Source organism: Sorghum bicolor, chromosome 2 (genome assembly GCF_000003195.3).
Source record: "Sorghum bicolor cultivar BTx623 chromosome 2, Sorghum_bicolor_NCBIv3, whole genome shotgun sequence".
NCBI classification, from domain to species: domain Eukaryota; kingdom Viridiplantae; phylum Streptophyta; class Magnoliopsida; order Poales; family Poaceae; genus Sorghum; species Sorghum bicolor.
In genome coordinates this window covers 61,628,967-61,655,709 of record NC_012871.2, presented here as the reverse complement: position 1 = coordinate 61,655,709, position 26,743 = coordinate 61,628,967, and the positions used below count along the sequence as shown (strand labels likewise).

At 46.0% G+C, this 26,743-nt stretch overlaps 4 protein-coding genes and 1 long non-coding RNA gene across 5 annotated transcripts; 3 read left to right on the top strand and 2 right to left on the bottom strand.

The window, feature by feature from the left end:
• On the top strand, positions 779 to 2,039 carry LOC8081051 (tuliposide A-converting enzyme b1, amyloplastic). Its single transcript, XM_021454413.1, has one exon. It carries the CDS (start codon positions 900 to 902, stop codon positions 1,878 to 1,880), a length of 981 nt encoding a protein of 326 aa, XP_021310088.1. The 5' UTR covers positions 779 to 899; the 3' UTR covers positions 1,881 to 2,039.
• On the top strand, positions 3,812 to 5,364 carry LOC110432840 (2-hydroxyisoflavanone dehydratase-like). The gene has a single exon (XM_021453767.1). The coding sequence runs from the start codon at positions 4,156 to 4,158 to the stop codon at positions 5,128 to 5,130; it is 975 nt and encodes a 324-aa protein (XP_021309442.1). The 5' UTR covers positions 3,812 to 4,155; the 3' UTR covers positions 5,131 to 5,364.
• Positions 6,722 to 8,626, bottom strand: LOC8081050 (NF-kappa-B-activating protein). Its single transcript, XM_021453766.1, has one exon. The coding sequence runs from the start codon at positions 8,519 to 8,521 to the stop codon at positions 6,974 to 6,976; it is 1,548 nt and encodes a 515-aa protein (XP_021309441.1). The 5' UTR covers positions 8,522 to 8,626; the 3' UTR covers positions 6,722 to 6,973.
• LOC8081049 (transcription factor bHLH87) lies at positions 17,045 to 18,613 on the bottom strand. The gene has a single exon (XM_002460282.2). The coding sequence runs from the start codon at positions 18,264 to 18,266 to the stop codon at positions 17,481 to 17,483; it is 786 nt and encodes a 261-aa protein (XP_002460327.1). The 5' UTR covers positions 18,267 to 18,613; the 3' UTR covers positions 17,045 to 17,480.
• On the top strand, positions 25,197 to 26,129 carry LOC110432990. Its single transcript, XR_002450337.1, has 2 exons — positions 25,197 to 25,795; positions 25,913 to 26,129. It is a non-coding gene; the product is annotated as an uncharacterized LOC110432990 (long non-coding RNA).

The following is a 26,743-nucleotide window of genomic DNA, read 5'->3' as shown; positions in this document are numbered from 1 at the left end:
CGGTAGCCGGTACGGTAGGAATGTAATTGGCTCTGTAGTTTTTAGAGTTTGCTTGGTTTCATTGCTAAATTTTAGTCACCTAAACTTTAGTTACTTTAGTAGTTAAACTTTCAAATATACTGATTAAAAAAAGAGCTAAAATAGTTTATTTTTATTAATCATTTAAGAGTAGCTAAAAAATTTATAGCTTGCTAAAATTTAGCAAGACCAAACATGACCTTATTATGCTCTTGCTTTACTACTCAAAACTTCACTCGTGAATCGCTGTAACTTCTTTGCAGCAAAAAAAAACAGCCGTTGTGCAGTACCAGAAGAGAGAAGCTACAGCTGCTGAGCCGAACAAGTTGTAAAATTGGGGGGGAGGGGGGGAGGGACGTATACATGTGCTTTCAAGTTGACCAAACAGGGGGTTGGGTGTTTCTTTTCTCTCGTTGCAAACAAGGAAGGAGGAACAAACTATTTATTACTCTCTCGATCCATTCCAAGAATCTTCAACGGTTAAATTATTTTAAGTTTAACTAAATTTATAAAATAAAATAATAATTATTATGGTATTAACTAAGTATCATTACATTCTTCTTAATTATATTTTCATAGCACCCATTTTATGTTATAAATCTTAGTATTTTTTTATAATTTTGGTCAAACTTGAAAATATTTTAACTCTTTAAAATTCATAATTTGAAATGGAGGGAGTACGTCAGTGATGCTGAGATTCCATGTTTTCTTTCGAAAAAAGTCAATGGCTGTGATTTCTTTAAGATATGTGTTACCTCGTAGAGGGTAAGGGAAGCAAGGCCCAAATCTGCGTTGGCCCTGGTTGTTCTAGTCCGCTGCACGCCGCCGCCGCGCAGTTTGCTACGTCGACTGAGTGAGTACTTGCTGCTGGACACTGAGCAATGGATTCCGGCAGCGCGGAGGTGATTTTCGAGAGCCATTACTTCCGATTATTCAGTGACGGTCATGTCGAGCGTACCGGCGGCATGGACACCGTGCCCGCCGGCTTCGACGCCGACACCGGCGTCACATCCAAAGATGTCGTTATCGACGCCGCCACGGGCGTCGCCGCGAGGCTGTACCTTCCATCCATCCAGACGGTCAGGACGCCATCGGGGTCCGACGGCGGCTGCACGACGAAGAAGCTTCCCATCCTCGTCGTCTTCCACGGTGGGTTCTTCATCCTCGGCTCATCCCGTGACCCCAACTTCCACCGCTACATGAACTGGCTTGTCGCGAGCGCCCGCGTCGTCGCTGTCTCCGTCGACTACCGCCTCGCGCCTGAGCACCCGCTCCCTGCTGCCTACGACGACTCCTGGGCCGCGCTCAACTGGGCGGTGTCCGGCGCGGCGGATCCTTGGCTGTCCGACCACGGCGACCTCGGCCGGGTATTCGTGGCCGGTGCCAGCGCCGGCGCGAACATCGCCCACAACGTGGCCGTCGCCGCCGCGGGCATGAACGGCCTGCAAGCTGCACCGCGCATAGAAGGCGTGATCCTACTCCACCCTTCGTTCTGCGGCGAGCAGAGGATGGAAGACGAAGCAGAAGAGTTCTTGGAAGCTAACAAGAAGAGGTGGGCGGTCATCTTCCCCGGCGCGAGCAATGGATCTGACGACCCCAGGATTAATCCGATGGCGGCCAGTGTTGGCGCGCCGGGCCTGGCGAGATTGGCAGGCAAGAAGCTGTTTGTCTCCACGGCGTCGGAGGATGCCAGGGCGCCAAGGGGCCGAGCGTACTGCGACGCCGTGAGGACCGGCGGTTGGACCGGGAAGCTGCAGTGGTTCGAATCAGAAGGTAAGGGACACTGCTTCTTCGTCCATGATTACGGTAGCCACGAGGCGGTCGCGCTGATGGATCAAGTGGTGGCTTTCATTGCTGGCTAGTGGCCGTCGATAGACCTCTAGGCGATTTGATTGTGCAGATGCAAATAAAGGAATTTGCTAAATTAAATTTAGTTTTCTTTCAGACTGAGGGTTATTTCATTTATATTAAAATTACAATTTTAGTTCGTTGCAATTTCTCTATACAGACAAAATTTGATACATGTGAAAGATGTTTTTGTCGTGTGTGTTTTGGGAAAGTCTGATCCCAACTGGTTAAGCTGTGAGGTATGTGTGATGCATCCAACCATTAGGTGCCTATTTTTCTTCTTGTTTGGGCCTGTTTATATTTGAAATTTTTTGGCCTAAAGAAGAATTTTTTTATGGAATTGGGACCTGAGAACTAAACGGGGCTAAAAAGTTTAGGGCCAAAATTTTGAGCTGCAACACGCACTCCCATAGAAACCCCATCAATGTTGCAGCCTAAGTTGTGTCAGAAAAAAATTTATCAAACTAAACACCTAATAAAATTTTTCGCGTGCGTCAGACTTCTGAGCTAAAGTTCTGACCACAAAAAAATTTACTAGTTTGGCCAGAAAATTTCAAATCTAAACATGGCATTAAAAAACTTGTACCTCCTAGATTGGTCGCAACTTTCATATGATCCTACACATTCCTAAATCCCACCTAGGCTCAGGACATATATCCACTTTCTCACATGGTAAAGTATCTAAATGGTGACATAGCTTTTGGGTGAATAATATCACTGCTACAGGTTCAAGCATTTGCACCGGTCGAGACGGGCTTGTTGCTCCAATTCCCGAGTCAGTACTGCCCTTCCGAGACTAAAGGCCCATCTTTTAGTCCCGGTTTAGGGCACCGGTCTCACCCTTTAACCCCGGTTGATTATACCAACCGGTGTTAAAGGGTACATAAAATATTTGTGGTCCTTTTCTTGAATACATAAAATACTTGCGCATCATTGTAGTACTAAGAAGAGTTTAAACATATTGTTGAGTGTCCTAGGAGGTAGATCTAAAACAACCGTGGTTGAACTACCAAGCAAACTCAAGTTTGGATATTACATAACACACTTAAGATTGGATATTACCTAAGCAGTGACCATGCATCTCCGCTGCTGCCATTACTTATCTATCATTCGATAGTAGATTAAAATAAGAGACTCACAGCAGTCGTTGAATCACTTGATTAAATAGCTCTCTCTAATTCTAATTTCAAATGTTTAAAGATAAAATCCCCAATAAGACACTTTGGCTTACAAAATATGAAGTCTAGGAGCCCACTTGGCCGAGCGCCGCGAGGCAAGCTGGTGAAGTGACTTGGTGTTTTGGGTTAGGGCACGTTTGGTTCTACCAAAGAATCTTACCTCGCCTCGCCTAGCAAGAAAGTGACCAGAATGAGCCGTTTGGTTTCCTTCCCTCGCTGCCTCAAGTTTCGTGCAAGCGAGTTTTTCTTGCTAGTCTGGGAGAACCGAATTGGCTCTCCTCACTGGGCAAGACAAGTCTCGCTTAGGCTAAAATTTGTCAGATTCTTCATTACATCGAATCTTGCGGCACATGTATATTTGACTAAATATAAATAAAATAAATAACTAATTACACAGTTTACCTATAATTTATGAGACGAATCTTTTGAGCCTAAATACAAACAAAAATGCTACTATTCTTATTTTGCAAAAAAAAATGGAACTAAACAAGTTCTAAGCAAGACCAAGCAAAGCTGGTCACACATCTCATGGATCACGTGGGTTAGCAGCTGTGCCCAATCCAAAACTAAAATTCAGTTTATTCGTACCGTGGGTAAGCCACTCGTTAACCCAATCGTGACCCACCTAGCCACCTGCATCGCTGTGAGCAACCCGATGACGTACGGAGCACTAAACATGACAGCCAATTGTTTTTTTTCAAAAAAAAGAATTATATTAAATAATAAATGGATACATGAACACGTTATAAGCACTATGAATAACATAAATATCCTGAAAATGTTTTTTATCTATAAATTGTTCTAGTGACAACTCAGTTGTGCGTCATACAGTGTATGTGCTGTGCCGGCCAATTTCTTGGAGCCCAGCCGTGACGTGAGAATTGATTCCAACCACAGCCGTGACGTGTGAACTGATTCCAACGACAAAGCTAGGCACATCACGAGAATGACGTTGCTCTGACTCTGAGAGCGGAGAGGGTCCTGATACTCTACCACCTGCAGCAGATGCAGACAGAGTACCCAACGAAGGATAGCCTTTCTTCCAGTCCAGCCACTCCAGTGCCACTGTGCCAGTGCACGCCGCCGCGCAGTTTGCTACAGGTGCCGGGCAATGGATTCCAGTTCCAGCTCCAGCAGCAGAGTGGTCGCCTTCGATTGCAGCTCCTTCCGACTATACATGGACGGCCACGTCGAGCGCGCTGCCAATCGCATGGAAACCGTGTCCGCCGGCTTCGACGCGGACACGGGCGTGGTCTCCAAAGAGGTCGTCATCGACGCCGCCACCGGCGCCACCGTGCGGCTCTACCTACCGCCTGCTGTCCAGGGAGGAGCCACCACGACGAAGCTCCCGATCGTCGTCTTCTTCCACGGCGGCTACTTCATCGTCGGCTCAACTAGCGAACCGATGTACCATCGCTACGTCAACTCGCTGGTCGCCAGAGCACGCGTCGTCGCTGTCTCCGTCGACTACCGCCTCGCGCCGGAGCACCCGCTCCCGGCAGCCTACGACGACTCCTGGGCCGCGCTCAGGTGGTCGGTCTCCGCCGGCGCGGACCCGTGGCTGTCCGACCACGGCGACCTCGGCCGTGTCTTCCTGGTCGGAGTCAGCGCCGGCGGTAACATCGTCCACAACATGGCCGTCTCCGTGGGCGTGAACGGCTTGTTGCCAGCCGCCGAACCGCCGCGCATAGAAGGCGTGATCCTACTCCACCCTTCCTTTTCCAGCGAGCACAAGATGGAGGCAGAAGAAGGGGGGTTCTGGCGAGCTAACAATAACAGGTGGGCGGTCATCTTCCCCGGCGCGATCGGCGGCGCGGACGATCCGAGGATTAACCCGATGGCGGCCGGCGCGCCGAGCCTAGCGAAGCTGGTGGGTGAGAGGCTGCTCGTCTGCACGGCGTCTTTGGACCCGAGGGCGCCGAGGGGGCCGGCATACTGCCAGGCCGTGCGGGCCAGCGGGTGGCGCGGGAAGGTGGAGTGGTTCGAGACAGAAGGTGAGGACCATGGTTTCTTCGTCCACAACCCCGGCAACCACAAGGCGGTTGAGGTTATGGATCGAGTGGTTGCTTTCCTCGAGGACCAGTGACCCCAACCTCAGGCACAGCAAGATCGTTGTAGCTGATCCTGGTGTACTGCAAGTGTGACCTCAAGTGAAGTGTTACTGTCTGTACTCCCAAGAGCTTCCTAAATTAGTTCTTGCTTCTTGGAATAAACACTGCCGTCATTCCACACCATTCAGAGGTGTGGGATTTGGACATTTGATTATGTTGTGGTTCAGTTATATACATCAAGTCATCAACTGTGTTTATACCAATGACAACTTGACATGTACTGAATCGGTAGGGACCATCAGCCTCTGATCCCTCCTGCTTCCTCAAAAAAACAAGTGCTGAACTGCTTATAAAATTTGTTAATTGGGCGCAGAGAACGAGCTTACCTGCCAAGCTATGACAATAAACATGGTATTATGGACATGAATATATAGACAGCAGCAGAGAGCAAACGGCTGGACAAGGATGCAGAGACCAAACTTCTTGTTTGGACCACGATAGGATCTCCAAACAGTTTTTTGTATCGCGGTCCAAACAAAAACTATGGAACTGAAAAGAGTATCAGGTTGAAAAAAAATGAAAGGTAGCAGGGAATAAAATGAATTGTTGGTTCTCAAGCACAAGCTTGACACTGCCCATAATTGTTTGAATGGCCAATCGAGATGTATGTCAAAACAAACTTATCAAATAACAACAATAACAATTCTCAGCTGAAATAAGCACAAGAAACTTGCGCTGTGCGCCCATAACTCTGCTTATTAAGTTTCTTCACAAGTTCCAGAACCATCAGCAGCGTAGAAAAGAGTTTGAAACCCACCTTGCATATGTGAAATCAAAATTTAAAACTTATGCTAACCGAATATCAGAATGTCTAAGGCCTTTTTAGATTGCCAAGGACAAGTTGTTAGTTCAAATAAAAAAATAGTCGTATAAAGTCTAGACAACTAAAGTTTAGTTGGGTGGTGTTTGGATCCCCCAACTGAAAGTTTATGGACACCTATTAGTCACATTAAGTGGATTGCACAACTAATGGACTAGTTGTTAGTTGAGGACTCGACTGAAGTATAATCCACCTATTAGTCTATATGCTTGGATGAACTAGGACAATTTTCTAGCTACTAGTTGTTAGTCCAAGCGATCCAAACAAGCCCTGTTGAAGCAGGCATAGTATAAAATGGAGCAGTGCAGCTATTGCAGCTATCAGATCACAAACACAAGCACTTTTCTTCTATCTGATTCTCAGGAAAACAGATCATGGGAATGCATTTCCAACATTCAGCACCGATTCCATACCGAAATTTAATTAAGGTGAAGAATGGTATTGTTGGTTTCTAAATAAGTTACTAAAATCCATCACTGCAAGTTGGCATGTTGCAAAAAAGGGATACAAGGTACCTAAGTTTATTATTCGGCCTGCTCAGCTGCCTTTTTGCGGCTCTGCTGCTGCAGCTGTTGGTGTAAAATTCTGTACAACTAGTTATGCTGCAGCCATAGGAAAAATTGCATATGGTAGAAAGAAAATACGAGGTACTATGTCATGGCCGTGTGATAACTCTACCCCTTCACCCCCAAAAGGAGAAAGGAAAAATCCTAAGATTCAATGGGAAACCAAGCAGCTTGGAACAATAGCAGAAAATGTAAGCACATTGAACCATCATAACAAAAATACTACCAAGACAAGATACAAGCTAACAGTACGCTCCTTTTAAATTTGGTTCTCATGCAATATCTCATAAGAAATTTGCAGCATAACTAGGCAAGTTCAACATCACTAATTACAACAGAGAGAAGGAAACACAAACAGGTAAAGCACACACGATATAGTTGATTAGTTGATCCAGAACGATATAGTTGATTAGTTGATCCAGAAATCATTACTCAACCATCCGTAGTAGCAAATGGATCATGCGAAGGTCCCACATCGTGGCCAATGGTTCTCTGCACCAAGCGCTGCAAATCAGCCATAACCTTGTGCTCCCGCTTCGACTTCTCCTCGTAGTTAAACATGGCCAACGCCCTCTTATCCTCAGCACTGTAAACCTGGTTTTCCTTCCTGATACGGATAGCATTCATCCTTTGGTGCCTACTGCCACTCATCACATACCCCAAATCCTCAAACTTCTGAATTTCTTCTGCAGACAGACCAACTTCACCACGTCGTGGGATACGCTTCCCTTGCTGAACATACTGTGCAATAGCATCACCTTCTCCAGGCCTCAATGCACCACCATAACTAATATGCCCTTCCGCGCGCGGAAGTGGCATTGGACCAACAGGCATATCATTCTCTAAGGCAGCCTTCTTCTGGGCCTCAAGCATTTCCTTGAACTTGATTGCTTCTGGATCAATTTCTGGAACTATTGTTTCTTCAATTTCTTTTGCATCAACAGGGGTGGCATCAGAAGGGACTGATTCTTCGGAATCAGATCGCTTGCTCCGCTTCCTCTTCGAGCTCTTACTCTTTTTCTTACTATCCTCCTCCTCCTCCTCCTCCTCTTCCTCTTCAGAGCTTTGCTCGGAGGCTGTATCCTGGCTCCTCCTCTTCTTCCTCCTGGAGCTCCTGCCCCTCTTCTTAGATCTATTATGCCTACGCGACCTCTTTTTGCTCCTATCCCTAGAATCCTCCGAATCATAAGAGCCCTCAGAATCATCGTCGCTCTCGCTTTCATCCTCAATCTCAGAATTGTATGAGCGGTGGCGGTGGCGCCGGCGGCTGCGCTTGCTTCTATGGCGACTGCTCTTCCTCCCTTTCTTCTTCCTCTTAGAAGCTTCGGATTCGCTGGACTCGGACAGGCTATCAGACTCACCGGATTCTGACTCCGACGCATCCTTGCTCTCCTCCTCGCTAGCCTCCGGCGAGCCCTTCGGAGATGCCTTCTCCTCTTCCACGTCGCTGTAGCCGTAGTTCTCCTCGTCGCCCTCAACACGGGGCGGGCTGGGCGTGATGTTCCAGATGCACCGCTTCTTGCTCTTGCGGAGCTTCTGGCGCTTCAGGCGGCGGTAGTCGAAGTAGCTGAGGCCCTGGAGTTCCTTGTCGTCGTCATCGTCGTCAGACCAGGCACCCCCGCCGCTACGGACGGGCGGGACCCGGTCACGGTCCCGGCCGCGGTCGTTGTGGTAGGGCGACCACTGGCGGCGGCGGTCGCGGTAAGGGCTCGGGGAGCGGCCGCGGCGGTCGCGGTAAGGGCTCGGAGAGCGTCCGCGGCGGTCCTGGTAAGGGCTCGGGGAGCGGTCGCGGCGGCGGTTTCGATAAGGGCTTGGGGAGCGATCGCGGTAAGGGATCGGGGAGCGGTCGCGGCGGCGGCGGTCACGGCGCGGGGATGGGGACTGGGAGCGGCGGCGCGGGGATGGCGAGGCGGAGACCCTGGAGCGGCCGGGGAGGCGCACCACGGCGGAGGCGAGGCGTCGCTCCGAGCGGTGGGACATGGCGGCGGCGGATCGGCGGATCCAGGTGGTGGGATTTGGGTGGTGACGCCACCACGCAAGGGTTGCGTCGGGGATTCGGATTGGGGACCTGGACCCTGGAGGGGAAGGGTCAAGGGAGGCGAGGTTTTTTCGGATGACAGGAGGAGTCGGTTCGAAATGGTAGTTATTATTGGGCTTCATGGGCCTTATGAAGGCCTATTGGGGTGGGCTTTGCTTTTGTTTCTTTCTCAGGCGTGGGCTCTTTTTACGTACAATATTATGAAATATGTTTTTAAAATATATACCTTTTTAATGTGGGAGATGTTAATATTTCTCTGCAAATTTAGTTTGACTTAGCATAGTTTTCTTTTCGTGAAGGGAAGGGGAACTTATACTAAATCTTGGCGCAATACATTTCTAAATTACACATGGAAAAAACTAAAATAAAAAATACACAATATTCTATCTAGACTCTTCCATCGCCTCCTTCCCCAATGACTTCCCTCAAATGTCAGAGCCAAAGTGCAATCCTTATGCCAAATTTAACGATCAACCCCAAAATATTGGACATGCTGCAATATGTAATGCTTTGAAATCGTCGTTGCTCCTGTAGGAGGCTCCTAGAAGCATCCTCCCCTTGCAGTTAAAGGCCACAAATTGGTCGTGTGCCGATGAAATCAACGCCTGCAACGGCGATCCTATCATGGTAATCACCGAAGTCATCGTAGAAAACACAATCTTGACAAAAAAATCATCTGTTTTTGTCAGTAAATTTATTTGGCTAAACCATAAACAAATTGGGTATACAAAAAGAGAGATGATCCCCTCTCCTTCCTACCTCTGGCAGATGAACTTGAGAGAAAGAAGAAGAGGGGACCCAAGGTGGAGGCACGGTGGCAACGTTTTCGTGACCCTAGGCAGTGGCATGTGCCGATTTAGTATAGTTTGACTTAAGATAAATTTAGATCCATTCAGGATGTACGAACAATCATCTACGTTTTGGGAAAAAAGCAACAAAAGTCAGGTAGGAAATATTGGTTCGTTCCTTAGAAAATGTTGATCCTGGAATTTATAGCCCACGACCCCCGTACACCCAAGTTTCTATAGAGAAACTGTGACGTTTGCCCTGTGATCTTGCCGGTCAGGTAGGAGTAAACGTTGGTTCGTTCTTAAAAAAAACGGAAACAGTAGTTCATGGGCTTTTGCGAGATGGCGGATGCATTACTGTTCCTAGAATTTATGGCCCATGAGCCCGTGTACACCCAAGTGTTATTTCATCAGTTTCTTAAAAAAAAAGGAAATGTTATTTCATCAGGGGAGCTGCGAAGTTTGTCTTATGATCTTTATTTTTTCTTCTCTCCGACAAAAAACAAGTTGATCAATGTATGATGATTCCATGGGTTTCTTCTATTTGACAGGCTATGGTATCACTGCATTCTTTCTGGAAAATAATGGAATAACTATTATCATAGCTTCTGTTTGCTCTCTCTGTTCTTCAAACACACGATGTTTATGAAGGAGTACATGCAAAAATGTAGGCACTCCCTCAGTCTAAAAAACCTTGTCATTCTAAAAAGACAGATTAGTAGAAAACTCAAATGACAATGATACCCTTATTTAGTAGACATCTCTCATAGAAAGATGGTTGTTGCGTAAGCAATTGGCTGATACGTGCAGCTATAATTAAGGAGTCTGCATGCAGTTATGGGAAAGGGGACTAAAGCTAGTAATGGCTACAATAACAAGTCTTGTGTTATCCAAAGCCAAAGTAATTGTTATCGATCATGCTCTCATTGCGTGACTATATTATGCAATTTCAACTCTGACGACCTTGAATCAGAATTGATAAAGCTTCAAACTGAAACCCGACTAACGAATTTTCGGAACTCCAATCGTATATATCCGTAATCCGTGCAGCAAGAATCTGACTACTAGTGCAGTGCAAGTCTGCACCCATGGGATCTACCATGCCAGGAATGCAGGACCAACAACCAAAGCGCCGCCCAGTCACCGGACCACCCTCGATCGCAGCCGCGCTTTCAACTGTTCAAGTACCGTCCCCCCAACCGTCGTCGGTACGTCCGTCCGTCAGGCGATCCAGCCAGTAGCCCTCGTCTCTCATCGGCGCGGCGGCGGCGGCACCACCGGCCACGGCCACGGCCACGCCCCCGGTCGACGCAAACGACGTCGCCATTCAATGCGGCGCACCAATTTCTAACGACCGGGTACGCGATCCCGCGTCCTGCCGGCCGGCCCTGCAATGCAGTGGTGCCGCTCTGCAGCCCTCGTTGGCTGTCTGCCGGTCGCCGTCGTCGGGAGCGCTTGGGATGGGGGGCCAACCGGCCGGCGGATCGGAGTAGCCGCCCAGGCTACTAGAGCCGGCCCATGTGGCCCTTCGCTTGGTCGGGCAGCAACGCCGGCTGCTGGCTGCTATGCTGCCTGCTGTCCGTCCGGCTTGGCTGTAGTACTACACCGATCGAGCAGCAGAGACGGGAAAGCTGACACGCAACGATCGTCACCACCTGTCCTTGACGGTGTTGGTTCTCGCACAAAACACATCGCCAAATTTATTCCAGGGCGAAATTTTTTTTTTGTCTAGTGTAGTATTTTTGTTTGTATATGGCCATTATTGTCCAACCATGAACTATCTATGCTCAAAATATTTGTATCGTAAATTACAGATAAACGATATAATTAGTTATTTTTTATCTATATTTAGTACTCCTTACATGTGACGAAGAATTTTTGAAAAGTTTTTTTATTTTTTTGTTGAACTAAACAAGACCTACAACTTGCAATTGCATCATCAGGACAGGCACGGATTGGGTATGCACGTGAACACAACGCACAGTTCAACTGCGTGGTCATGGCGATCACGTGACGACGGCTGGGAAATGTGTGTGTGTTGTGTTTGGATTCCAACTCGATTTGAAACTGATGTTAATGATTGCGCTAACTGTAACCGTATTACTCGCGGGAATGATGGGTTACTGTACAGGTGTTGGGCCGAAACCTTGTGGCTCGTCGCTGGTGAAACAGGGACTGCTCACTGACTTCACAGAGTGGACAGAGAGAATGCTTGGTGTGATCCTGAAGGGAGCAAATATCCAAGAGCGTAATGAATTTAGGTCAAATCAACGATGTTCTTAAGAAACAGGTGCATCATGGCGAAAGAAAATATTGGTGCAATGCTCAACTGCTCATGGTAGGTAGGCACACAACACACAAGATTATCTTCTGAAAATCTCTTTCATCATACTATTATTGTTACTGCTGTAGAGCTAAGTATAATGGATGTTCAGACAGGTGAACGCTCTGTAACTTCGTTGGCTCATCGCTCCTTCTCATTAATGAAATCAGGCCCTTGGGAGAGAAAAAAAATGTCATAGTGGAGTGCATGTCACCTAGGCTCCTAGGGAATAAAGACTATTATTCCTCCAAATAGTTGTAGAGCTATATACGTATAATCTGCAAAGTTATATCTTGTTGTGGCCTACATTGCGTCATTTTCTACTTTGGTCTTCTCTCAGGTATTATCCAATGAGACGTATACTGATATGCCTATCAGGCTGGTCCATTGATCTCCATTGGTGGTTCAGGTGCATGCATCCTGCCCAAGCAATGTCCTTTCGCGAGGGCAGCAGCATCCACCAGCCTTCGCCGCAAGCAACTCCAATGAGGGTTGGTGCCCGGACCCAAATCAGGAACGGCCCCCACACAATGATCTTGATAGATAGGGGGACTCAAAGCAAGGATTATTGGGATGATGAGAAAGCTACAGGTGCTTAGGCCTGCCTGCAAATGCCGCCCACATGTCATCCCTCTCAATATCCAAACTAAATGTTCCAAAATCAGGCAACCATCACAAAGCGTCAGTAGCGCCCGATGTGACATGTCTGTTCCTCCTCATCCGTTTTGGTATCTGGGACGCCGATCATCCTACAATCGTGTAATTGCAGCCCATTGCATCAGCTAAGGATCACCGCCGGATTTTATGTCATAGATGAACCAACAAGGACCGTTACTCCAGGTCATCGATCTCATCATCGATAGCGGCGAAGAGGAAATCAAGTATTGAAGATGATGAATTTGCATCGTATGTTGCTAGTGACGATGCAACTGTCGATCCGTTCCTGTCCAATGTTTTTGTAGTTGGTCGTTGAATTCGGTATACAAACTACACTTTGCTTTCGTCATTCAACAAGACTCTGTTCATCTAGAGCATCATTTGTATCGAGGAAAGACATTAGGCAAAAATACAATGGAAGAATTTGAATAGAATATTACTATGTCGATTCGATTCTTAATATTCAACTTCCCTTGGTTAAAAAAAGAATCATATTGGTGCCTCTGGTAATCAAGGCACAAACTTCTTTTGCCATCCATCTCAAAGACAAACTCAATGTGAACGAGACCGCTATTACATTATATTATATACTACCTTCTTCATAATAAACAAGTGAAAGAATACTTTACACATGGCGCAGCCTCATTGGTTCGGTAAGAAAGAAAACTGAAAAAAGCACGTTGAAACAAACCTAAAACAAAACAAAAGGAAGCATCGAGCAACAACTGAAGAAGATCGGAGCGACCAAAGGGGGACCCGAGATCAGATCAGGTTGGTCGCGGCGGGGAGATACGGCGCCGTCCGCCCGCCCGCGGTGCGCTGCTGATGGTGCGAGTGCGATTCCTAGTCCGTGTTCCAACACTGCCTCCTGCTCGCTGCTGCTAAGCCTCGGCGAGGAGGGATGCACCTGCGCGGCTGCGCCCCCCGCAAGATCTCCCGCGGATCCTGTTCCGAGCCCGACCTCCACGCGCGCGGGGCCGCGCCCACTCCCCGCCTGACGCGTGTCCGCGGGCGACCGCGACCGAGCGCCAAAGCCGACCGGCCGCTCTCGCGGCGACCGCTACGTGCCGCGCATCCGGCGGTGGCTACACCCAGGTGGCGGCGATCCGGCAGTCGCGGTGTTGACTTGGCGAGCTCGCCCGGTCGCCGTCTCTGTTCCTCTCCATCAGCTCAGACCGTGAGCTGCTGCTGCTGATTCGCCGTTCTTGTTGCCGACAAGCGATGGATGGGCTCATGACAAACTGCTAGTGTAGTACTGCTCTAAGCTAGCGCCTAGCAGCATGAGAATATTCCTGCTGCATGTACATATTTAGGCTTTGTTTATTTTAAAAAAATTCAAGATTTTCGGTCGCATCAAATCTTATGTTACATACATGGAGTATTAATATAGACAAAAACAAAAATTAATTACACAATTTATTTGTAATTTGTCTGACGAATTTTTTGTGCCTAGTTAGTCCATGACTGGACAATAAATACCAAATACAAACGAAAGTGCTACAGTAACCAAAATCTAAAAATTTTGCCAACAGAACGAGGCCTTAAGCCCGTGGTTAACTATTAGTCAAATCATTTTTAGCACTAACTTATTTAAACAGAAGCCAATAGGAATGCTAATTTTTTAAGCCAAGTCATTAACTATTCCTTAGCCTTCCCTAAAAAAAAGTATTCCTTAGGAAACTAACTATCTACTAATCTTAGCTAGCCCCCCCCCCCCCCCACCCCAAAAAAAAGACTATGTAATCTTAGTTGGACTCCTCACCCAAAAAATTGGTGTACTCGAGGGGAGTTCCAGTCTAAATGTATGGAGATTGTCAATATGATGAAGGATGGGCGTTTCTCAACGACAACTGCAGAATGTGTTATCTACTGGAAGGAGTTCGTGACAATCTATATTAGTCATTATAATCGAAGTTGCAATTCAATTGCCCATAAGTTAGCTATTACTAGAGAAAAGCTCTCAGATTTGGGTACATGATCTCCTGTATGTTTGTAAATGATATATCCATTTTGATTAATTGATAAAGCTTCCTGAAGTTTGAAAAAAACTGTCTAATCTTAGCTAACTTAAATTACTTTTTTTATCGCAATTAATAACCATTTCTATCTGATCTAAACAAGCCCCTAGCTACAATGGTCGGTCCTAGACTTGTACTGACAAGTTTATTGGAGTTCTCTAGGCCGTGGATTCTTTTGTAGCAGTGGTGGAGCTTGAACAACAATATAGGAGGGGCCACTCTATATAATTAAAGCATTATCTACTTTGAAGCAGTACCAAAGTTACTGTTTAGACAGTAGAGAACATAATAGATAGGAGGGGTCATGACCCCAACTTAATTACGTGCTGTTTGAATCGCACAACAGTTACGCAAATGAAAATAAATTTAGTTCAAATGGTAGTATGACTTGCAGCAACGTCAACAGCTTTAAATCCGTTCCATTTGCGTTACTGTTACTGATGCTATAACCAAACAGCACACTACTCCGTCCCTTCTTTACACTTGCGCCTCTTAAACCACCAAGGAACTGAAGCTCTTTTTAAAGTAGGAGGTATAACTAAAAATTTTATAGTTTCAATCGTTTTTTTGAAATCATTCTATAAATCATTTTGCTAAATATTTTGAGCAAGTGTTTAGCTTTAGGGCTTGTTTGGCACAGCTCAACTTCACTAGTAAAGCTGTTTTTTTTAGAAAATAGCTTTATGAGTGACTTTCTAGATGAAACTGAGCTGTTTTGGAGAAAGTGTTTGGCAAAATAGCGTCACCAGCTACTTCATGCATAGTTGAGAGAGAGAAATGAGGGAGAAGCTGCAATAAGCTACTTTTTTCCAGCTTCATCCAACTTATGTCTTTGTGAGAGGAGAGGAAAAACAGCTTCACCCATAAAGCTGTTTTGAAAATAAGTGTTTGGCTCATGAAGCTGTTACGAGCTGTACCAAACAGGCCCTTACTGGAGATGCTGTTCCAAAAAAAAATCAAGAACAGAGCTATTTTAGGAGGAGCCAGAGCCTGTCAAACATGATTTTAATTGACACGTGTGACAATCAATTGAAATTCGCAAAGACAAGGATATGTTGTAGATTTGTAGCATCTTTGAGATGCCGATCGATGTGTATTCAGTGATCGAGCCAGCAGTGCTTCGTTCATCGTATGTGGAATCCGCTTTCATCTTTTCCACCTGGGAATAATAATCAGCAGTCCTCCGCTACAATGACATGGGCTGTGTGTAATTTATCACCTATTCATCTGAACTAATGCTAGTGTACAGTACTACCTCGTTTTTATTCACCGTCTCTCCCTTATCTGGCCATTAATAAACCACAGTACGTGCATCTCTCCCGGTTTGCTTTCGATCGTGTCATTTTACTCCTACGAAGCACAGGCAAATTTCAGCATCATTCAGTCGGTTAGTCTCTCCAGTCTCCTCTCCGTTTTGCATGCCCATGCGTCATAACTCGTAAATAGATCGATGATGCGCACGGTCCACAGTGCCATGCCGCCAACCGTCCTTCTCATTTCTCAAGTCAAGTGGATGCATGAATTCAAAGATGAAACTACAGTACGTGTCGTGAAAAAGATACTGTATATACCATCGAACGGCGACCGGGCAGGGGAAATTCACGGCGGAGATCGCACACATCGATCTCGTGGTCCAGGAGCAGGATGATCGATCCAGCATGGCTTAGCTTGTAATGGTCTTGGGTGAGAAATCAACACGAGAGTTAATAACTTTCTACAGTATGCGTTTTGATCCATACGTGTGGCTATCTGATGGCGAAGTTCATCTTCAATTCAATGCGTACAGTGTAACCTTTCAGACAGCGGCAAACCTGCTCTGTTTCGTGCTGCAGTAGAGAGATTAAATGGCTTCTGATGAAGGTCCTAAATTATTTCGTTAATTAGTGCATGCCCTGATGCCCCGTACAGATAAAGATGAACAATGATTGAGCATCGATCATGAACCGCCCCACTGTAGCTGCAAGATCAGCGGCAGATCTCTGGAACGGTTTTTATATATCCCGTGCTGCAACCATGTGATGCTTAAATTTTTGCCCGATTCCGGCCGGTCCATGCATGGTCGATGATGAACTGACGAGGTGCGAGCCAACATTACCGAACACTATCCACGGTGGGCCCCGCCTAGCTAGTATAGCTCATAATTCCGCAACGGTTTCGAAACAACGGCAACCACCACCACCTCCTGCTCAGGCACCAAACTGTTGGCGCGTATTCATGGCCGGGCGGCCGGCCGGCGGACACCGCCACATGCGCCGACGAAGCTGCGCCCGACAGAAACGGTTGAGCACCTGCGCATACAAAGCATGCCAGGGCCGCCGGCCGGCAGATTTTACCGCCGTTGCGTGTTGCGGCTCGATCCCGAGATGTAACAGCACATGCATGGTGATTTATTCTTCATCCCTGCCTGCGTGCGATTTGTGCATTGCAAATTGGGCAAAGACGACATGTGCACGGATCGACGACGTGACGCGAGATAAGCCAGAATCGGCCGGCAGCCGGAGACACGGCCGGTACCGTCTCCATTGATGGACGGTCAACTGAGCTTTGTCTTGTCGGCCGATGTGCCAGTCGCTTGCACCAATGAAGGAGATTTATAAGGACACATGTGTGTGCTTCTTGCCCTGGGGCGCATGCGAACGAAATTTAAGGATCACACATCACAGATCACACACTGTAGTGTACTGCGAAAGCTCGCTCCATCGATCGCTAGCGTGCGAAGATGATGAAGATGAAGCACTCCATGGATAGAAGAAAACAACAAGGGGGTACAATGTAAATGTACAGCCTACGCACGTACGTACGTACGTACTCACTACGAGCATGCACGGGCTACGACTCCAACAAAAAAAATTGGAGCAAAGCAACCACGTCGTATGCCGTATGCAGCTACAGCAATAAATGTATCAAGGCTAGCTCCTACATCTTTACACAAGCATGCGATCATCATGCTCTAGCGCTAGCTGATGCACACACACACACAACACTACAAGAGCATCAGCAGATGCCGTCGTCGTCCCCGTCGAGATCGCCAACCGACGCGCGCGCGCGCGCGCTAGCTCGATCGATCGATGGTAACAATCGATCGAGAGTGATGCGTGCGTTCTCGTTCTCGTCGTCACATGTCGCCGTGGGGCAGCGCGTACTGCCACGGCGCGTGGAAGGCCGGGTAGGCGGCGCCGAGCGCGGCGGCGCGGTGGGTGGCGGCGGCGGCGCGCTCCAGGGACTGCACCTGGGACTTGAGGAACTTGACGTAGTGGATGGCCTCGTCCAGCATGGACGCCGTGTCCATCTTGGTGCCCCCCGGCACGAGGCGCTGCAGGGTGCGGATGCGCTCGCTGATGCGCTCCCGCCGCAGCCGCGCCGCCACGCTCTGCGGGTCTTTGGAGATGCGCACGTTCCGGCGCTTAGGGGGACGCACCGCCTCCGGGTCGATCTCCACCGGCTGCAGCGCGGCGATGTGGAAGATGGCCTCCCGCATCGCGTCCGCCGACGTCGGCGACGACGACCCCATGGCCTGCTGCAGCGCGGCCGCGGCCGCGGCGCCGCCGTTGTTGTTGTTGTTGTTGTCGGGGCCCGGGGACGACGACAGCACGTAGCAGTCCTGGAGGTGATCGAGGCTGCCGCCGGTAGCGGCCGCGTACAGGGCGGCCGCCGGCGGTGTGTGGTACTGCTCTGCTGGGTACCCGGCGGTGGTGGTCGTGATCGTCGACATGTGTGGCGGAGGCGGTGAGAAGCTGTTGTGATGACCTGCATGGGTTTGCACCGGGGATATCGGCGGCGAGACAGGTGCCATCGGCGACGACTGATGGGCGTCCAGCGCAGTGAGCTGCTCCAGCTGGAGCATCGTGTTCATCAGCTCAAGCTGCGCTTCCGGGCTGTAATTGAGCAGGTCAAACTCCATCAGTTACGGTGCTGATCGAGCTGGTATAGCTAGCTATACAAATCCTGTATATCCGTGTGGAAGGCTGATACTTATGATAGAACTAGCTAGTTAGAGTGTATATATATATATATATGATCAGGAAGCAAAGCAAGGAGCTCGATGGATGGGTCAAAGCTAGGGGGAGCAGCTCAAGAAGCTAGTGGCTACTATTTCAGGAAGGTGTGGAGGTTTTTGCGAGCGCTCCGATGCTGTCGATGGATGGAGCGCTGCAAGTGAAGAGAGAGGCCTATTTATAAGCAAGACCGCTACGGGTTCTGGGGTCGTTGCATTCTTGGCAGGGCAGTGGAAGACTGGGTGACGCACTGAAACGCTGTTTCCTCTTAGCATCAGCGGGCACTGACAATTTATTTATTTATCTGTATCTCCTTTTTTTTTATCATTTATTAAAAAAATAAAACTCCCCTCTGTTCTTTTGCCTTTCTGCTCCTTCCTGGAATTACACCACGCTGAAGACATCCAGAAAAAACTCTCGCTTTCTTTATTTCTCGCGAAAATGACGTCTCGAAAGATGCCTCTCAAGGAACACAAGCCAGCCGATCTTGCAGCGTATATCTCAATATCTGAAACTGAAAGAAGCATGCCGACTACACTAAACTCATCAGGCTACCCCTACCTCTTGATGATCCAAAGGAAAAAAAAAAGGGTCCTAAACAGCTCGGTTGAGGCGTCACGGTCAGCCTGATACTCAGGACCTCTGTATCCTCTGCCCCTTTGTGTAGAGCGGCTGGCTGGCTCCTCGCAGCAGCGACGACTGGCGAACGTTCGCCGGGGCAGGACGGGTTGACACGTGGATGCTGGTTTTGGCAATCGCTTTTCACACGTTGCGCGATCCACGTATCGGGTGGGGGGCTTAGCTGGCGTCGGGAAAGGAGAGCGGTGGGGCAGAGGCTGTTCGTCCGAGTCGGACTGATGGGGCTCTGGTTACGCTATATGCACTGAATCCTCTGTGTTTTGCTCCCCTGTATATACTACCAACACGCGTGTAGTGTAGCTACATACAGGTGGAGCCAGAAATTATATAGGGCTAGCAGAAAAAAGCATCTAACTTGTAAAGTTTTAAGATAGCTCGTCTGAATATATTTCTCGTGGTAACTGCCTAAGTTAATTCATCAACTTAATATGGATGTTTGAAATTTCTTAATTTATTGATTTGGCACGAGAGTTGGTATTTTTTTTATAAGTGTTCTAGAATTTGAGGTGCCATTTTTCAATGATAGGTGGCATACTGGCATGTCCATTGACATCAAGGCTCTGTGGTGATTTTATAAATTTTGAGATCTACCAACTCAACTTTTGGATGTACTCGTAGGGATAATTTTATTATCTAGTTATATTTTGTATGATTTTTTATCTAAAAGATGTTAATACGATGACAAGATTTTTTGTTATATTATCCTTTGACATGTACAATTATAAAATTGTATAATATTAGTAAATAAATTGATATATGTTGGGTGTGGGGGGGGGCATGGCCCCTCCTTGGCTCCACCACTGGCTACATAGCTGTGTGGATATGTTTTATCCGGGCTATATTATTTTGTTGTGTTATGCTAGTACTACTTGAAACTTGAAAGGAATTAGACCTTGTTTAGTTACACATGAAATCTAAAAACTTTTTAAGATTCCTCATCACATCAAATCTTGTGGCACATGCATGGAGCATTAAATATAAATAAATAACTAATTGCAAAGTCTATATGTAAATCTTTTAAGCCTAATTAGTCCATGGTTAGACAATAATTGTCTAATACAAACAAAAGTGCTACAGTACTCAAAAACTTTTCACCTAGAAAACTAAACAAGGGCTCAGAATGCAAGCGGAGAATATATTGAAATAATATGATTTCCTTTTACGTACACCTTTACTTCAAAAGCAAGATATCATGCTCTAAGTTCATTTTCTTTTTCATTTACGTGTGCACCTTTACATCAAAAGCAAGACATCATGCTCTAAGTTCGTTTTCTCTTTTGAAGTCTTCAGATACGCTAAAAATGAGGTAAAAATCATAGAAATTATCATTAAGAACGTCTCTAAATTGTAGCCAACACTCCAGCATAGTTTACACGTAGCTAAGGACAGGGTGGGACGACCGAAAAGGTTGGATTCAATTATGATCCAATTTTTGACTCATGCTGGCGGAAGAGAGCCCTAGGGCAGGAACGTTCATGAAGGAAAGCAAATGCCTCTCTCTGTATGCCATTGCCGCCGTCGATGAACACCAGGGCCTTGCTTGTGTCGCAACCTTCATTCTATCACTGCCTCTATGGCCATTAGGGCCCATGCGCTACCTCTTCCGCCTCTTCCTCCGGTATGACACTTCCTCACACTGTTGATGATGAGGTCTTCACAAGCTAGGGTGAATAGGGAGCAGCCGTCACGTGGACCGGCAGAGACAAACAAAGGTTCAAGGGACTTAGATGGACGTAGGATGTGGTATTTGGAAATGACATTGATAGATTGCTATGTATTGTGTCTGTACAATAAGGGCAGTGTACGAGGAGACATGAACATGTGTTATAGAGGGTAAGTAAAGCGTGAACAAGCGGGCTTAAAGTTTGGCCAGATTGAAAGACCATACAAAAAACAAACTAAAAATTTTAGCTCTTTAATTTTATGGGTATGTATTTGATAAATTAAGAATTATTTGACTAGTCGAAGACGAGAATCGTATTCTTCTTGCTAAAACGCAGATAGTGTGAGATTAAAAAAATATCCAAATTTGCTCTATCGCTTTTGATCTCTCGGCACTCGCAGTTTGCTCTTTCAGCACTGAATCGAATGACCGGAATAATTTTTTTTTAAAAAAACGACAAAAAGTAAGCCAGCAGTAGCATTCGGCTCCAGACACGGTCAACGCCCAAAGGTACGGTGGTCAGGGTGGTCGGTTCGCGTTCGGTACCCGCATAAATGACCCCGACCCCGCCTTTGCATGTTGCATCTTTTGGTTCGCAAAGATCCGACCGCGCTCAGCAGCCCACGTGGCGACGATCCTGCGGAGTACAGACACGGTCCGTTGGCTTGCCGTATTGCCTTGCAAGTTGCAGCTCCTACAACTGCGACGTTCGTGTCGACGAATGTGCACTGCACAATGCTGAATTACCATTTACCAGCCTGCTAAGTACTCCATCCGCCCCAAATTATAAGTCATTTTTAAGAATCTTGGAGAGTTAAAGTTTTTCAAGTTTGATCAAATTTAAATAGCAAAATAATAATATTTTTTATACCAACCAAGTATCATTAGATTTTTTGTTAGTTATATTTTCATAGTGTACCTATTTTATGACATAAATCTTTATATTTCTCTCTATATTGTTAGTTAAACTTCTAAATGTTTTGACTCTCCAAAATTCTTAAAATAACTTATAATTTGGAACGGAGGGAGTACAGTCTACTGTCTACAGATAGCTGGTACATGCTGTACAGGTACCGCCGTACCATACCATACGATGAGCGTGCTAGTGGTCGGTGTGGTACCCTATAGCACGGCAAAAAAAGATTTTGCGTTGCTAGTACTGTCTACACTCTACAGTATGGTTAGCTTAGCTCCATTTATAATAACGGAAGAATTCAGCATCGTTGCCGTAGTTACGTTGCTGCTAGCTAGTTGGTTCTACACGTTCTGTATCAAGTTTCCTAATGCTGTGCGTGTTCTATTATCAGGGGACTAGGGGGAGGCATGAACACGATGTGTTAACCAACCAGAACCCGTCAAACAAAGTCCCTAATCCTGCAGCGTCACTACCCTTAGCGCATGGTTTTTTATTTCCCTAGCTTTTGTTCCATTCGCTGCACTCATCCTGTCTCTGTCAAGTGCTAGCTGTGCGTGATCGATTCCGCACTCCTACTACTACTACGCTTCCTTTTTACAGTACTCGGAAACAAGTGAAACTAGGAAACAGTCAAGGTGCATTAGCGCGTGATGCTAAAAGATGATTTGGAAATGTGTGGCATGCACATCGATCGATCAGCTTTCTTTTCATTCTTGTACCACGCACAGCTTGCAACGTTCAATCAAACGCAATGCAAGGCTGTTGTAACCTCTTGCTGTCTCGCAGCTTGTAGCTCAAGGATCTCATCTCATGCTCCAATAAACTCTGAGCCAGAGTTCCCTAAAGAAAATAAACTCAGAGCCAGAGCCACAACGCACAGTCACCACCTCAAATATTCCTCCTTTTTCTCTATAGCGAGAGACCATTGACATAATGGGCCATGGAATATGGCTAGGCCCAGCCTAAGATTATCCGGCGATAGGGCATGCCCGCGATTGGCACCCTGCTTTATTTGGTGGGCTAGCACGCTAAACATTGGGCCCAGTTGGCTTTCCCCGAAAGATTTTCCTTAAAAATCACACTGTACAATGTAGACGCCCATAACATGCATAAATACTACCCCTATGAATACATATACATAAACCCTACCTTTATAAGCATCTTTGAAGGATTGAGTCGGTAGATCTCGTGATTTACAAAATCACCAGTAAAGTATCTTTGTTTCTTTATAATTTGCATTTCCAACAACAACATTAGTGTCAATTAGCCTAAGAGGTGTTTGGTTGGAGGTGCTAACAGTTACTGTAGTACATTTGTAACTATAGCAATTAGTATCTAATCAAGGACTAATTAGGCTTAAAAATTGTCCCGCAAGTTCTTCTCTAGCTGTGTTTTTAGTTTCATAAATAATCTATATTGTACTACATGCATTTGTCCAAACATTCAACGAGATATGAGTTAAAAAAACAGTCGAATCCAACAGAGCCTAAGTTTTCCAATCATTGGCGTCAAACATAGAAATGGAGGTAAGAAATCATACAAACCTCTTCGGTTCCAGCAAATATACTTGTGCATTTGCATCATGAGAAAAAAACTATCAAACACTAATAAGAAATGTAGATGTAAATGTTACATGTCTATTTGTGACTCAGGGCCTAGGATAAGGTGGTATCATATCGGCTAGATAGCTACCTGATGTCAGCCTAGGCGGGCGCCTCTAATGACAGAGATGCTATGGGTAGAAGTGTACATGCTCTGCAGAGTTAGACCTATACATAATACATACAGCTATATCCGGTGAAAATTTTAAAATTCAAATTTTTTGAAATGATTTCGGATGAAAAACTCCCTAAATAAACTTTATAGATCTCAAAAAGTTATAAAACTTTGTAGTTTACAACTTTTTAATTTGAAATCTTGTCAGGCAAAAACTATGTTTGAATTTCTCAATTTTGAAATTCAAATTTTACAAACGATGTCGGATGGAGAAGCTCCCCAAATAAAAATTGTAGATCTTAAAAGTTATAAAACTTAATTGTTGACAACATTTTGATTTGAAATTGTTTAGGGTCGCAAACAATCAATTTATATGTGGTTTGGTATAGTATATAAGGAACCGAAATGCAATATAGACACAGGTGACAAATGTGGTGTACTAGTAGGGAGGGACTTGCAGGTGAGGGAGGTCACGAGTTTGAATCCCACCCCGGCCTTTGGCCGATGGGGGCTCGCTCGAAAAAGATATTCCTATTTTTTTTGAGTTTTTTTTTTCAACCGTGAGTATCCTAAAAATAACACTTGAAAAATAGCACTTGGCAAAGCACCAGAGTCCGATAAGATATGAATAGCGCAACACACATCGTTCGGTTTCTTCTTTGCAAGGAATTACAATGGTCACAAGATGCTTCGCAGTAGTACAATAGAGCAGCATGCGTAGAATTCTAAGATCAACAGATCACCAGTGGTTGTTCCATAGTTTTATTGAGAAGGATTGATGTGCCGATAGATGCTAGCATGATGACATGGTTGGCTAGTGGCTTTAGTAGATATGAGCAACAATTTGATGAACTCGGTTATTTTTTTGACAAAAAACAAAAAATATAAATCTATGCTAGGTGAATTCCCCGCGCGTTGCTGAGAGATTAAATAAATCATTATATACACAACATTTACTATATGGTATTTAGTCAATGTATGCATACATATAAATTTGACTTGCATGTATTTTATTGTATTAGATCTAGTAAAAAATTACTAAGCTAATAGAACAAAAACTAATATTTGGTTATATTATAGAGGACTTAATTGGTGATGAAACAAATAGTATATGTATATGACTTGTATGTTAATAGATTAAAGTTTTAAAGTATTTCACATGATATAGATGACATGATCATTTTTTGTAATTATTATGGGATGACATGGACTTAGTGGAGAATGATGTGGACACCTTGCATGAAGAAATAGAATATTTAGTGGGTCACTTAGTGGGAAATGATGTGGACACCTTGCATGAAGAGAGAAATCATCTAGTGGGGTTTAGCTTTATAAGAATTATAGATTATAGATTATAGATTTAGAACCTGTTTGGCATAGCTTCACCAACAACTTTATGAGCTGCTATGAGCTGTTTTTTTAATCAGCAAACACCCTTTTTTAGAAGAGCTCATGGAGTGAAGCTCCTGTTTATGCTCTTACAAAGAAAAATGTAAAGAGGTGAAGCTAAAAAAGTAGGTTTTTATGTATCTCTCTCTCTCTCCCTTTCCCTCTCTCAGCTATGTATGAAGCGGTTTTGTCAAACAGTTTTTCCAAAACAGTTCAACTTCACTAAAAAAGCTACTTATAATGTTGTTTTTCAAAAAAAAAAACTTTACTAATAAAGGTAAGTTGTGCTAAATGGAACCTTATATTTAGAATTGTTTCAAGGAACTGAATAATTTATAAAGCACTTGGATGGTGGTTTTATTTAGGAATAAAGCTCACCATAAGAAAATAGAGGGCTACTTTGATATCTCCTACAACTAAAAGAGTAGAAGATTCGTGCGACATCTACTTTCGTCCTGCCCGCCCGCCGTGCGTCCGCATCCCTCCATCGTGTGTACTTGGAAACAAAGAGACTGTCATCCCCTCCTCGATCCCCTCCACCTTTCCTATCTTGTCCGCTCGGGCGTCCTGCGAACGCACGCGGCACCTCGCCTCTTGCCTACGAGCGCACGTGCCTCGCCTCGCCTCGCCCGCCGAGCGCCGTCCACCGACACGCGCCGTCCACCACCGAGGGCGAGCGCACGCGCCTCGCCTCGCCCGCCTCGCGCCGTCAGCCGGCACGCGCCGTCCGCCGCCGAGCGCACGCGTCGTCCGCCGTCCGCCTTGAGACCAGCCGCCATCCATTGGCGCCCGCTCGCACCTGAGGTCGCTGACATCGACCTCCACCACCAAGCCTACTACCCTACAGCCAGACATCGCCGCCCGCTTGTCCCCCAACATCCACGCCACCCTACCCCTCGCCGACGCGCTTCAGGACCACCCCGTTGGCGTCCGTCTCCACCACCAGACACCGCCGCCTGCTACTCATCTAGGCATCTTGAGCAGGTCGGGGCGTCGCCGCTCATCGGTTGGTGGTAAGGACCGCCGGCCAAATCTGGCGAAACCCGGATCCAATCAGTGTTAGGCCATCTGGTGCACATCAGTCATCCGTCCGTCATTCGTTTTCTCTGCAGGTAACGTGTTTGATGAAATTTCCTTGAGTTTTACTTTCTTTCCTTTTTTGGTGTAATAAAATTTGATTTATAGCCTCACATTTCCTGTGCACTGAACGCGATTACCTATGAATGCAGCATCTGCCTGCTAGGACCATGCTGCTGGGATCACGAGCGTCATTATGTTTAGCACCTATAAACAGAGATTCATGTGTGTGACGTGCTTTGGAATTAAGATGGTATTATCCCGTGTGCTTTGGATTCAGCTAGGAGTACAACATTAACGAACATACAGAGTTTGGTTGGTTTTTTTTTTCGAATCGAGGGATTATCCCCATTTCCATTGAATGAACAACGGAAATACCGTTCATACAGATAGTTTGTAGGACCGATAGAGAAGACTAGAAAGAAGTACAGTTCTGGAAGAAAGAAACTACAAAGACAGCTAACGCACTTAGCTCACGACAGCTATGGCTTGTCAGCACAGCAAAAGGAAAGCACCAGCAAAATAACCAAGTTTGATTGCACAGAAGTTTAAACAAGCGACAAAGCGCCTTCCTCGAGACAGTTTCTTGCAAAAGACCAGACATCAATCTGTCTTCATCAGTCGCCTGCTCACTTCTGTCCATCCGGGGCATCCTCTTCATCAGTTGATTTGTTGTCCTCCAGAGCGAGGTGCTTTTGATCTCTCACCTCCCTGCTCACCAGTTGCATAGCAATTTTCAGCATTGTATTTGCTCCAGCAATCAACTGCTCCTTATCTTCCTCCAGAAACAAACCTGCCCAATATTCCATAAGCGAACAAGCATAACATATAACATGAATTGGACTAGTAACAACTTTGTCCTCAAAACAAGCACTATTCCGAGTTTTCCAAATTGCCCAACAAATAGCAGCAATGCCAATTGCATGAAATTTGGTACCATAAGGTAACCATTGCTCACACCAAGCCCAACTTGGATTCAAATT

Coding starts and splice junctions, on each gene's coding strand:
- LOC8081051 (XM_021454413.1), top strand. CDS start 900: ATGGATTCCGGCAGCGCGGAGGTGATTTTCGAGAGCCATTACTTCCGA.
- LOC110432840 (XM_021453767.1), top strand. CDS start 4,156: ATGGATTCCAGTTCCAGCTCCAGCAGCAGAGTGGTCGCCTTCGATTGC.
- LOC8081050 (XM_021453766.1), bottom strand. CDS start 8,521: ATGTCCCACCGCTCGGAGCGACGCCTCGCCTCCGCCGTGGTGCGCCTC.
- LOC8081049 (XM_002460282.2), bottom strand. CDS start 18,266: ATGGAGTTTGACCTGCTCAATTACAGCCCGGAAGCGCAGCTTGAGCTG.